The following is an 11554-nucleotide window of genomic DNA, read 5'->3' as shown; positions in this document are numbered from 1 at the left end:
TTTAGTTTTTTGAATCCCGCGCCATGAAAATGAGTGACTTCCTGCTTCGGTCTTGCATTGAGGAGGAGGGCGCTGTGACGTGTACGGTAGAAGGCGTCCTCTTCACTATACAGCGTACTGTTGTGTATGAGGACGAAGGATTCAGCTGATTTTGCAGATTAATACGTTTATTTTTCGCATCACGCCACCCAAACGGCTGCAAAAAAATCATTCTGTATGAGGGAGAGGCGTATGCGCCTTTTTGGAGTTTCAAAAGGTTCCCATTCACCGTGGATATTGGCTAAACAAGCCCGACTACTGTGGGACCATTGGACTTATGAGGAAGTGAGTAAACATCTTGTTTAGTATTATGTCAAATATTAATACAGCTATTACAAAGTAAACACTACAAACTTTCTTTAAATAAAGGACTACTTACGTTTGATCATTGATAGGCATGTAAAAAGCTCTCCTCGTGCACATTAGCAGCATGTTAGCTGCACAACAACTGCAGCCGCCCTCCTTTGGGGAACGAACTGTAAATTGCTCTCCACCGCGCGGTTTGCCGATCCGCGAAGACAATCGACAACCCATTCGTCATGTCAATAAATCCAGGCTAGTTATGTGTGATTTTCCGCTTCGAAGACTTTGAAACATTACTCGGTTCGGGTTAGCATGTCGGCTAGCTGTCACGCCTTTTGGTTTGTTTACATTCTCCGAAGCCAGGGAAGGGAAATGACATATGTCCGATTTAGGTGTCATAAAATATCATTCGGGAGGTGCGACAGTAAAGGTGAAATCGACAGTTTTGACCATTATGGAGTAATTTTTCCATGTCGTCCTGAATAAATGCATTTTTATTATTTCATATTCCATTTAGCACAACACTGTTATTTTTCATGACCATGCCATTTATTTAGCAATTGGGGAAAATACTTGGAGAGACTGAAACAATGACATTTTGCGGCTCTCTTCGTCGCGTTTTCCTCGTTCTGAATAATTCCCCCACAATGGGCTGAAAAGGAAAACCGATGAGCCCAGGCTACCGCTGACGTCATCCACCTGTTGGGGACGGTAAAGCCCTATAATGGTAGGCGTGGTTAACCGGCAGATTAAAAGACTAATTTCTCGTCATCTGCGCTTTGCTAAATTGCTGTATATAGTCGAATCGTCTCAAAATATGATTCTAATTCACATAATAATGCCATTTAAGACTTTTTTTCTCCTGTCGTATGCTCTTTAAGGTCTGCTGCTGGTTTCGATTTAAGGTGTATGGCAGGGTACATCCACAATTGCGCTTTGTAACTGGTCGGTGATCTAAAACATTCCACTTCCACCCATATATACAGTGGGGCAAATAAGTATTTAGTCAACCACCAATTGTGCAAGTTCTACTTGAAAAGATTAGCGAGGCCTGTAATTGTAAACATGGGTAAACCTCAACCATGAGAGACAGAATGTGGAAAAAAAAACAGAAAATCACATTGTTTGATTTTTAAAGAATTTATTTTCAAATTAGAGTGGAAAATAAGTATTTGGTCACCTACAAACAAGATTTCTGGCTGTCAAAGAGGTCTAACTTCTTCTAACGAGGTCTAACAAGGCTCCACTCGTTACCTGTATTAATGGCACCTGTTTTAACTCATTATCGGTATAAAAGACCTGTCTACAACCTCAATCAGTCACACTCCAAACTCCACAATGGCCACGACCAAAGAGCTGTCGAAGGACACCAGAGACAAAAAAATTGTAGACCTGCACCAGGCTGGGAAGACTGAATCTGCAATAGGTAAAACGCTTGGTGTAAAGAAATCAACTGTGGGAGGAATTATTAGAAAATGCAAGACATACAAGACCACTGATAATCTCCCTCGATCTGGGGCTCCATGCAAGATCTCACCCCGTAGCGTCAAAATGATAACAAGAACGGTGAGCAAAAATCCCAGAACCAGACTAGGGGGACCTAGTGAATGACCTACAGAGAGCTGGGACCACAGTAACAAAGGCTAACATCACCAACACAATGCAGCGTCAGGTACTCAAATCCTGCACTGCCAGATGTGTCCCCCTGCTGAACACGTCCAGGCCCGCCGGCGGTACCCTAGAGAGCATTTGGGTGATCCAGAAGAAGACTGGGAGTATGTGTTATGGTCAGATGAAACCAAAATAGAACTTTTTGGCAGAAACACAGGTTCTCGTGTTTGGAGGAGAAAGAATACTGAATTATCCGAAGAACAACATACCAATGTGAAGCATGGGGGTGGAAACATCATGCTTTGGGGCTGTTTTTCTGCAAAGAGACCAGGAGGACTGATCTGTGTATAGGAAAGAATGAATGGGGCCATGTATCTAGAGATTTTGAGTGAAAATCTCCTTCCATCAGCAAGAGTATTGGAGATGAGACGTGGCTGGGTCTTTCAGCATGACAATGATCCCAAACACACAGCCAGTGCAACAAAGGAGTGGCTTCGTATGAAGCATTTCAGGGTCCTGGAGTGGCGTAGCCACGCTCCAGATCTCAACCCCATAGAAAATCTGTGGCGGGAGTTGAAAGTCTGTGTTGCCCAACGACAGCCCCAAAACATCACTGCTCTAGAGGAGATCTGCATGGAGGAATGGTCCAAAATACCAGAAACAGTGTTTGAAAAGCTTGTCAAGAGTTACAGAAAACATTTGGCCTCCGTTATTGCCAATAAAAGGTACATAACAAAGTATTGAAATGAACTTTTGGTTTTGACCAAATACTTATTTTCCATCATGATTTGCAAATAAATTCTTAAAAATTAAACAATGTGATTTTCTGTTTTTTTTTTTCTACATTCTGTCTCTCATGGTTGAGATTTACCCATGTTGACAATTACAGGCCTCTAATATTTTCAAGTGGGAGAACTTGCACTATTAGTGGTTGACTAAATACTTATTTGCCCCACTGTATATGCGCTTCCAGGAGTTGACAGAACCGTGCACAGCACAGAAAGTCCCGGAGTCTCATCTACGTTGTGCTGAATCCATTTTTGGAGATTGTGTGGGTTCTTCTGGATTGATTTTGAGTTTAACTTTGTCTACACAGTGCTTACTTCAGCCGCACTTCATGTTGTTCTGTCTAAACCCGAAGTCCATAGCAGAAAATGTCAAAGATGGCGCCGTCCAATTTTCGCTCAGGAAACTTTTTTGTCTTAAGTTTAGTGAGGTAGCTGCGGTACCACTTCAAAACTTTTGTCGAGAATTCCTGTTTTCATGGTCAACCTGCTCTTGTAACAAGACTACCATTGTTCACAGCTGCTAGACAGGCTAAAGTGTCAGGGAGGAAATTGCTTTGTTTTAAAAGGTCACACATTCCAAATGTATGTTTATGCATGTAATATATGTACGCAATCCCAGATAGTGGGTGCAAACAGAAAAAGAAAGCCGATTACGTAGCCTGCAAATGAATTATTTTTTACGAGGGGGAGGGCAATCAAGACCATACATAATTTACCCCTTCAACTAAATGGACTCAGTTCCTTTACACTGCACTAAACCTCCCGGCCCGCTCACCCAAAGACTAAACACCCCTGGGAAGATCATGCACAACATCATGATGTTGATGTTTCTTGTCTCTATACGCAGTGGGGAAAGTGGACCCCGCCGAGCTCATTTCTATGGCCCGCTCTGGCACAACTACTGTAAATGTGTAACATTAAATTCTTGTCTCGGATAATATGAGCTGACAATACAATGTGAAGCCAGTGAGTCCACAGTCGCACATGTAAACAGTCTCTGCAGGAAGTCATTGAAGACCCTGTTAGTAAAACCGGCGGTCATCAGCAACATGACATGTTGTCAGTCAGCTCCAGTTGTGTATTCAAACTTAATGGCTCCTGACAAGCTCTCCAGCCGCACACTGGGGGTCCAAAGAGAGAGAGCGCCCCTGGGGAGTATGACCACTCAGCAAATTCACATTTAACATTTCAGTGTCCTATTCAGCTTGGATAAAATGATTGAAAAATCTTTAAAGTGCCTGTGACACGAAAAAGCACGTTTATTTCATAATACACGTGGTATTTTATGCTCCTGAATGAAATGGACCGCTAAAGATGTCCCGATCGATCCGGTCCGATCACGTCATTTTCAAAGTATCGGAATCGGCAAAAAAATATCGGACATGCCTTTTTTTTTAATATATATATATATATATATAGTTTTTATTTAAATCGTTTTCTAATTGTATTTACCGTTACAGACAAAATGTCTTACACTCATCCAGAGTAGTTTTGGCTTAAAGTAGGGCTATCAAGTTTATTGGGTTAACGGCGGTAATTAATTTTTTTTAATTGTTCACGTTAAATAATTAACGCATGCGCTGCACGACCCACTCACGCATTGTCGCGTTCGATCTATAAAGACGCCGTTTTACCTATAGATAGCGCTAAAAGGCAGCGTATAATGAGTAGAGAGAATTTTGACAGCCTTTGGAGCCATTTTTTATGTGGCTAAAGCCTTACAATACCTCTCTCAGCAATTAAAAATAACGTGGGAGGCAATGTGGGGAAGAAAGGTAGTAGTTGATCTTTTTCTTAACACCCTATGTTCTTTCCCAACGCAGAGAAGATATATCAATTGGTGCCTCTACGCACAGTCATGGTTGCACTTCCCATCATGCATTTGGGCAGAAGTTAAATGGCTGCAGTATCATTTACTGAAAGCTCAACAAATACACTAGATGGCAATATTTAGTCACAATGTACAAAGTCACATTTATCCTTTAAGAATTACAAGTCTTTCTATCCGTGGATCCATCTCACAGAAAGAATGTTAATAATGAAAATGCCATCTTGAGGATTTATTGTCATGATAAACAAATACAGTACTTACGTATGTACTGTTTGTTGAATGTATATATTCGTTTTATTCCTTTTTTTCTTAAGGCATTGCCAAAATGTATATGATCGGGAAAAATTATCGGGAATGATTGGAATTGAATCGGGAGCAAAAAAAAAAAAAAGCAATCGGATCGGGAAATATCGGGATCGGCAGATACTCAAACTAAAACGATCGGGATCGGATCGGGAGCAAAAAAACATGATCGGAACAACCCTATGGACCACTTGAATGTGTGTGGAAGCGATCGCTATATTTATTTAGTTTTTTTAATCCCGCACCATGAAAATGAGCGATTTCCGGCAACTGTCTTGAGTTGAGAAAGAGGGCGCTGTGACATAAACAGAAGAAGGAGTCCTCTTCACTATACAGCCGTACCGTTGTATGACAAGCAGTGTTGACACAGATTACTTGAAAAAGTAATTTAAATACTGATTACTGATTACGCCTCAAAAAAGTAATCTAGTTACTTTACTGATTACTTCTTTATCAAAGTAACTAAGTTACTTTAAAAGTAATCCATCGTTACTTTTTACCCATTTTTCTCCCTTTGCCGCCTCAAAATAAGAATGACAACAGAAAAATGTCATCACATGTAATTGACTTTCCGATGATTGAATTTAAAGGGGAATATCAGAATTTCGCGCGAGCTTAGCCACTCCGGAGCCCTGAAACTAACAAATATCAGACAAACTGCTTGGAATTTTTTAAAATCAACTCCACCGACCAATTAAACCCCGCTGACTCTAAGATTAAGCCTAAAGTCAAAACATCTGAATTTCGGGTTATGATTAACAGCATATCAGTGCCAATGTAAAACAATGCAAACCGACGGCACAATAATCAACAACACACAAGTGGATTGTACAGTGCAATAAACACAAAGGTGGTGGCGGGCGCGGATGCGCGTGCAGCCGTGCACATTAACAACCCGGAAGTACTCCTCTCAACACACGCGGTCAATTTGGCCACAAATCGTGGCGGCAACTAAGCATTTTACACTCAGTCGGACTTACAAAACATCCCACAGATGCTAAACGAACACATCACCTCACGGCATGAATGTGCAACACGCATATGATGTAAACAAAGCTTGCTAACTTGGAGCGATGACTGCCTGTCGTTGCTACGGCAAAGCTACGAAACGGCCGCGCATGTAAGGGGTCCAACCTTTTGCTGATACCCTCCAGAATGAAGGAAAAATACTCACCTTCATTCATGGATATCCACAGATCAACATTCCCTCACAACGTCTCAATACTCGGCGCGAATGTCCACCCACCTCAGTCCCACAACACGTGACGCGAGACCAAAACAGGAAATGGCTAAGAGGTTGTCATGGAAACACGTACCGGGAACCTTTTATTTTAGCATTTTCTATTCAAAATGCTCTTCGTACATGACTACAATATTCTTCATTCTACATAAGTTATGAGGCAATGAAAAATAGTAACGCAGAGACACTAAGGAAATTAACTTTAATCAGATTACTGGTGTAGAAAAATGAACGCATTAGATTACTCGTTACTGAAAAAAGTAATCAGATTACAGTAACGCGTTACTGACAACACTGACGACAAGGACTAAGGATTCAGCAGATTTTGCGGATTAATACGTTTATTTTTCGCATCACGCCAGCCCAATGGCTGCAGAAAAATCTTGCTGTAGGAGGGAGAGGCATGTGCGCCTTTTTGGGGTTTCAAAAGGTTCCCATTCACCGGTGGATATTGGCCAAAACAAGCCCTGCTACTGTGGGACCATGGGACTTATGAGGAAGTGAGTAAACATCGTGTTTTGTATTATGGCAAGTACTGGGATCATTTTAATATGTAGGTGGCTTGCATTTTGTGACATGCTCCTTGTCCCTTCGGCCGACGAACGGCGGCTTGTCGCACATCCCCCCTGCCGGGAGAGCACTGCAAGTATACTCGGCTTATTCCCATCTTCAAGTGCCCGGTGTTCTGTCAAATTTTACGACCGATAAGAAATTGCAACTTTGGGTTAAAAAATAGTCGCGAATACAGTGATTACAAAGTAAACTTTCTTTAAATAAAGGACTACTTACGTTTGATCATGGATTGGCATGTAAATGTTCAGCGGTCATTGTCCAGCTGCTTCCTTGGCGAGCTCTCCTGTCCGTATTAGCAGGGGAACGAGCTGTAAATTGCTCTCCGCCGGGCGGTTTGCCGATCAGCGTAGAAAATCGACAACAACAATAACAATAGTTCCTATTGTTACTGACGTGTTGACAGCGATGAGCTCTCACGGATTTCCGACTTACGTTCTAACTTTCATTTTACCGTATCAATCCATGGAAGAAACATTTATTCATCATGATGAAACGAGCAAGTTATACAATAGCCTTTAAAAGAAAAGTCACATCTGTTTTGTTTTCTCCTAGATTCTGGTAAGTTGGAGAAGTTGTCATAATATTACCGTAAATATTGTCCGTTTATGGTAATGTTTTGAACTACCAATGTGCCATGCTTGTGCTGTGTTTCACCAGTCAGTAAAATGACATTTCTGTATCTGTACATGAGCACTGTTTTCTTATATTCTTCTATTTATTGGTGCTAAAATTAGGGTGCGCGTTATAAACAGGTACAATAATTTCCCCTCAATTTTACAAGTAAATTTGGGGTGTGTGTGTGTGGCTAGGGACTCGGGTGAAAAGCTATTTATCAAAATGGATACAATATGTTAAGATGGACGAGAACATATCTGGCACACTTCACATTAGCTGTGGTGTCCCTCAAGGGTCTGTGTTGGGACCAAAACTTTTCATTGTGTATATGAACGATATCTTCCACGTATCCAGTGCATTTAAAACTTATTTTATTTGCTGACGACACCAACATATTCTATAGTAGTGATAATTATAGCGAGCTAGTAACTACCGTGAATAAGGAACTAAAAGCCATAAAGAAGTGGATGGATATAAATAAATAATCCCTCAATATTAAGAAAACAAAGGCAATATTATTTGGTAATCAAATAGCTAATTCAGAGTTGAAAATAATAATTGAAGGTCTACCAATTGAAAATGTAAATGAAACTAAATTTCTTGGTGTTACAACTGATAATAAGCTGTCATGGAGACCCCACATCAGATTAAACGAAAAACAAAATCTCCAAATGTCTGTCAATCATAAATAAAGAAAAACAATACCTTGATGTAAATGCACTTTGGATTTTATACTGCACTTTGGTACTCCCATACTTTTCATATTGTGTCGAAGTATGGGGGAACACTTAACAAAGTGCATTATATCCATTAGTTACAGAAGTAGCAATTCGGATTATACACAAAGTGGGTTTTTTAGATCACGCTCATGATTTACTCAATCAAAACTGTTAAAATGTAATGATCTTGTAAAATACAACACATCAATATTTTTATTTAAAGCATTTCATAAGTTATTACCCCTCAATTTACAATGTCTTTTTACAGTGCAAGAGCAATCTCATAATTTGAGAAGATTTGCCAACTTTTCACGACCAAAATTTCGTACTACTCTTAAAGGATTCTGGGTGTCTGTATGTGGGGTAAAACTCTGGAACAGTTTGGGATTACATTATAAGCAGTGTCAAATTGCTGTATAAACATCAGGTCTGGTCACGATATACAGAAAGAGGTCTTTAAATGTCTTGGGTATATGTAGAAATATTACATGTTTTATGTATAATATTTAGTACATATGTAATAGTTACTCATATGTATTATTAGTGATGTGTGTGTGCGTGTGTGTATATATATATATATACACCAGAGGTTGCGCTAGACATTTTCGTTGTCTGTCATTTTGACTGACAGGGTCATAAAAATCCGGTCATAGTCTATTTTTACCCGTCACTTAAATTTTTTAAATGATAATGATGACATATTCAATAGTATTTAGTTTTCATTCATTTTTAATTAATATTGTAACACTTGCTTGGCGGCGAAAAATTAGACACGGAAGTCGTGGTATTTTTCTCCCTTTTTACTCTGCTTACCAACAACTCCGCCCCCAAAGAAAAAGAGGCAACGATATAGACCCCAATCACCAACGTCACACAATGATCTTAATTGTGGTTGTCAGCCCAAAATCTTCTAAATATATATTAAATGCATCTTACCAGATATAAAAAGACTACTACATAGTCTGTGGTGATCGTTTGGTGCCCAGACTTCTTGTCGAATTACAGCAGTCCATCTCGCTCTCATCTTCACCATTTTGATTATTAATATTAACGAGCAGAAAAACACGCCGTAATAGGAGGCATGTACGTAGCGGTAATGTGTAAATATCACGAGCTGACACACAATATGGCGGCTCCGGTCAGGGGGGCGGAGTTGTGACGTCATGTGATTGGGTGATTGGATGACGCGCTGGCACACCGCGCGTTGATGTGTCAATCACGGTGCCGCCGCCGGACCCCGGTGACGCTACAATATTCTGACAGAAGAGCCAACGACGTCATGCATTAAGAGAGACAATAGCTAATATGCTGACTCGCCACCCTGTGGTCTGGGGTGTGAATTGCAACCTGTCAAAATGACGGACGGATTTCAGTTTTTTCCGTCACCGTTTTAAAAAAACGGTCAACGACGGAAAATATCCGGTTAACGCGACCCCTGATATATACATATACATATATACACTGCAACTATTGTTATTATTATTGATGTAATCATTATGATTAGTACAGTTGTTGTAGGGAAGTGACTGCATTTCCATGGAATTTTTGAAGTGAAATGGGGGTGGGACACAAAAAAGCTCGGCTTCTTCCCACTCCTTTTCGAGCTACACGTGTATGTATTGTTATTATTTTTGTTACAATCATCATTACTGTTTTATTTTTATTTTATTTTTTATTCCATACTTGTTTTTTGTTGTTGTTATTGCTCGAAATAAAAATCAATCAATCAAAAGACTTTTTTTCTCGTGTCGTATGCACTTTAATTCGGATCTGTCCGCACAAAACTGCATTTTTCTCCTCTCTTCTTGGCTCATTTTGCTCAATTTCCTGTTAACTGAAATAATGTTCTAGCTTTCTTAGATTCTATTGATCAAAGCAAAAATAAGCAAGCGCTGACATTGATTAAAAAAAAAAAAAAAATCGGTGGCTCATTGAAGAAAAAAAAAAATGATTGAGAATTAAAGCGTAAAGAGAGAGGCGCTTCAAATGAAACAGTCTCTGTTGTCTCGTTCTTGCCCCCTCTCTCTTGTCAATGCCGCTTCAATTGAAAAGCGCAGTGGTAATTAAATTCCAGCAGGGGTTAGGGGCAACTGTGCAGTGTGCTGCCAAGGGGAGGCGGGGCGTAAGATTAGGGGCGGTGATGCTCGCTGAACATAAAGATGACACAATCCAAGGGGACAGAAGGGGCGCCAGGCGCAAAGAGAGGGAGGGTGACAAATGTCGTTTATTCACGTGTGCCGCGCTACTTAATCTTCATGACATTTAAGGGGGGTGGAAAATCAAAAACTCGTAAATCCCGGCACGACCTTTTTTCCCCAAATCTGGAATACTGCAAACAGATCCATCTTCCCAATGTGCAGCTTTTGCATTATAATTGTAATGTTTTTGATACTAAGAGATGTTAGGAAAACAGGTGTTTGCACACAAGGTTCACAATAAGTACTATTAAAATTTTGGGTTTTGGCTAACTCTGAAAATGTTTAACTCATCTAGTCGTCACATACATGATCAGTTGAGTAGTGTAAAATCAAAGAGTGCAATACTGTACTTCAGCAAACATTAGTCAAGAACTCTCCATTATAAAGAATGTGTAGAACTCTATCGCCATCTGGCGGACAAAGTTTACTACACGTGTTTATCATTGAACGAGATGCACGATTAACACTGGTCCAGTTACTTGATGTGAAAATGTCCCTTGGCTTATTTCCCCAGATGAGCACATACTGCATACCTGAAATCATGATGAATGTAAAAAGTCTTCATTTGCATATCCATGGCCTCAGGGGCGTCTCAAAAACGGTTTAAAGTCCCTAAAATGTCCTCCTTTAGAGAGCGGGGAGAATGTATTTGGACACCAGGACCACCAATACTTGTTTCCCAGCAATCAAAGTTGCAGTCATTCAAGTCCTGAATTGTACTCTGGATTACTGCGGTGTCCGTTTCTACAAAGAAAGGCAAGTCGTGATTGAAGGTACTGTTAGAGGGAACATAAAAATTAAATGAGAACTTGCTGAAGAGTACAGTGAAACCCCATTTATCACATTGAATATATTTTTCATGTAGTTTTTCCCGGTTCTGCCCTATAGAACCCACAAGGGTCCAAATTAAATAAAAACAACATTTTGACATAAATACCCTTTGATAAATAACAGACAAAGTTGTGTAAAATAGGTTTTAAATTGTAAAATAAGGTAATATTATTATGAAAAAGATTTGACAAGAGGCGTTTTTCACAAAGTGTATTTTTCTAAATTTCATTAAACTTTTTAACCACAATTGGCTTTTTATTTCATAATGTTGTTTTTCAGCGCAGCGATTTTACAAGATTAAAAGCGTTTTTCACTAAGTCATTTTTTTCATGTCTTTTCCCACAACGGCCTTTTTATTTCATAATGTCCTTTTTCTGCACAATGAAGCGTGTGTTGTAGTGCTGCAACGATTAATCGATTAACTCGAGTAAATCGATTAGAAAAAGGAGTCGAGTTAAATTTAGCTGCTTCGAGTATTCGTTCAGTAAAGTGGCGTTGTGATG

The 11554-nt window shown here is 39.9% G+C and overlaps 1 protein-coding gene across 2 annotated transcripts in view; it reads right to left on the bottom strand.

The window, feature by feature from the left end:
- Positions 1 to 4090: 4090 nt before the first annotated feature.
- Positions 4091 to 11554, bottom strand: part of mvk (mevalonate kinase) — a 28723-nt gene continuing 21259 nt past the window's right edge. The window contains exon 10 of one of the 2 annotated variants that reach the window (XM_057832818.1): positions 4091 to 10964. In XM_057832818.1, coding sequence (XP_057688801.1) covers positions 10813 to 10964 — 152 coding nt within the window. In that variant the 3' untranslated portion in view covers positions 4091 to 10812. The remainder of the gene's footprint in view (positions 10965 to 11554) is intronic. The other variant, XM_057832817.1, reaches the window with a different exon arrangement.

The sequence above is a fragment of the Corythoichthys intestinalis genome, chromosome 3 (assembly GCF_030265065.1).
Source record: "Corythoichthys intestinalis isolate RoL2023-P3 chromosome 3, ASM3026506v1, whole genome shotgun sequence".
In the NCBI taxonomy this organism is placed as follows: Eukaryota; Metazoa; Chordata; class Actinopteri; order Syngnathiformes; family Syngnathidae; genus Corythoichthys; species Corythoichthys intestinalis.
The sequence above is the reverse complement of the archived record's forward strand: the minus strand, read 5'-3'. Positions and strand labels throughout refer to the sequence as shown.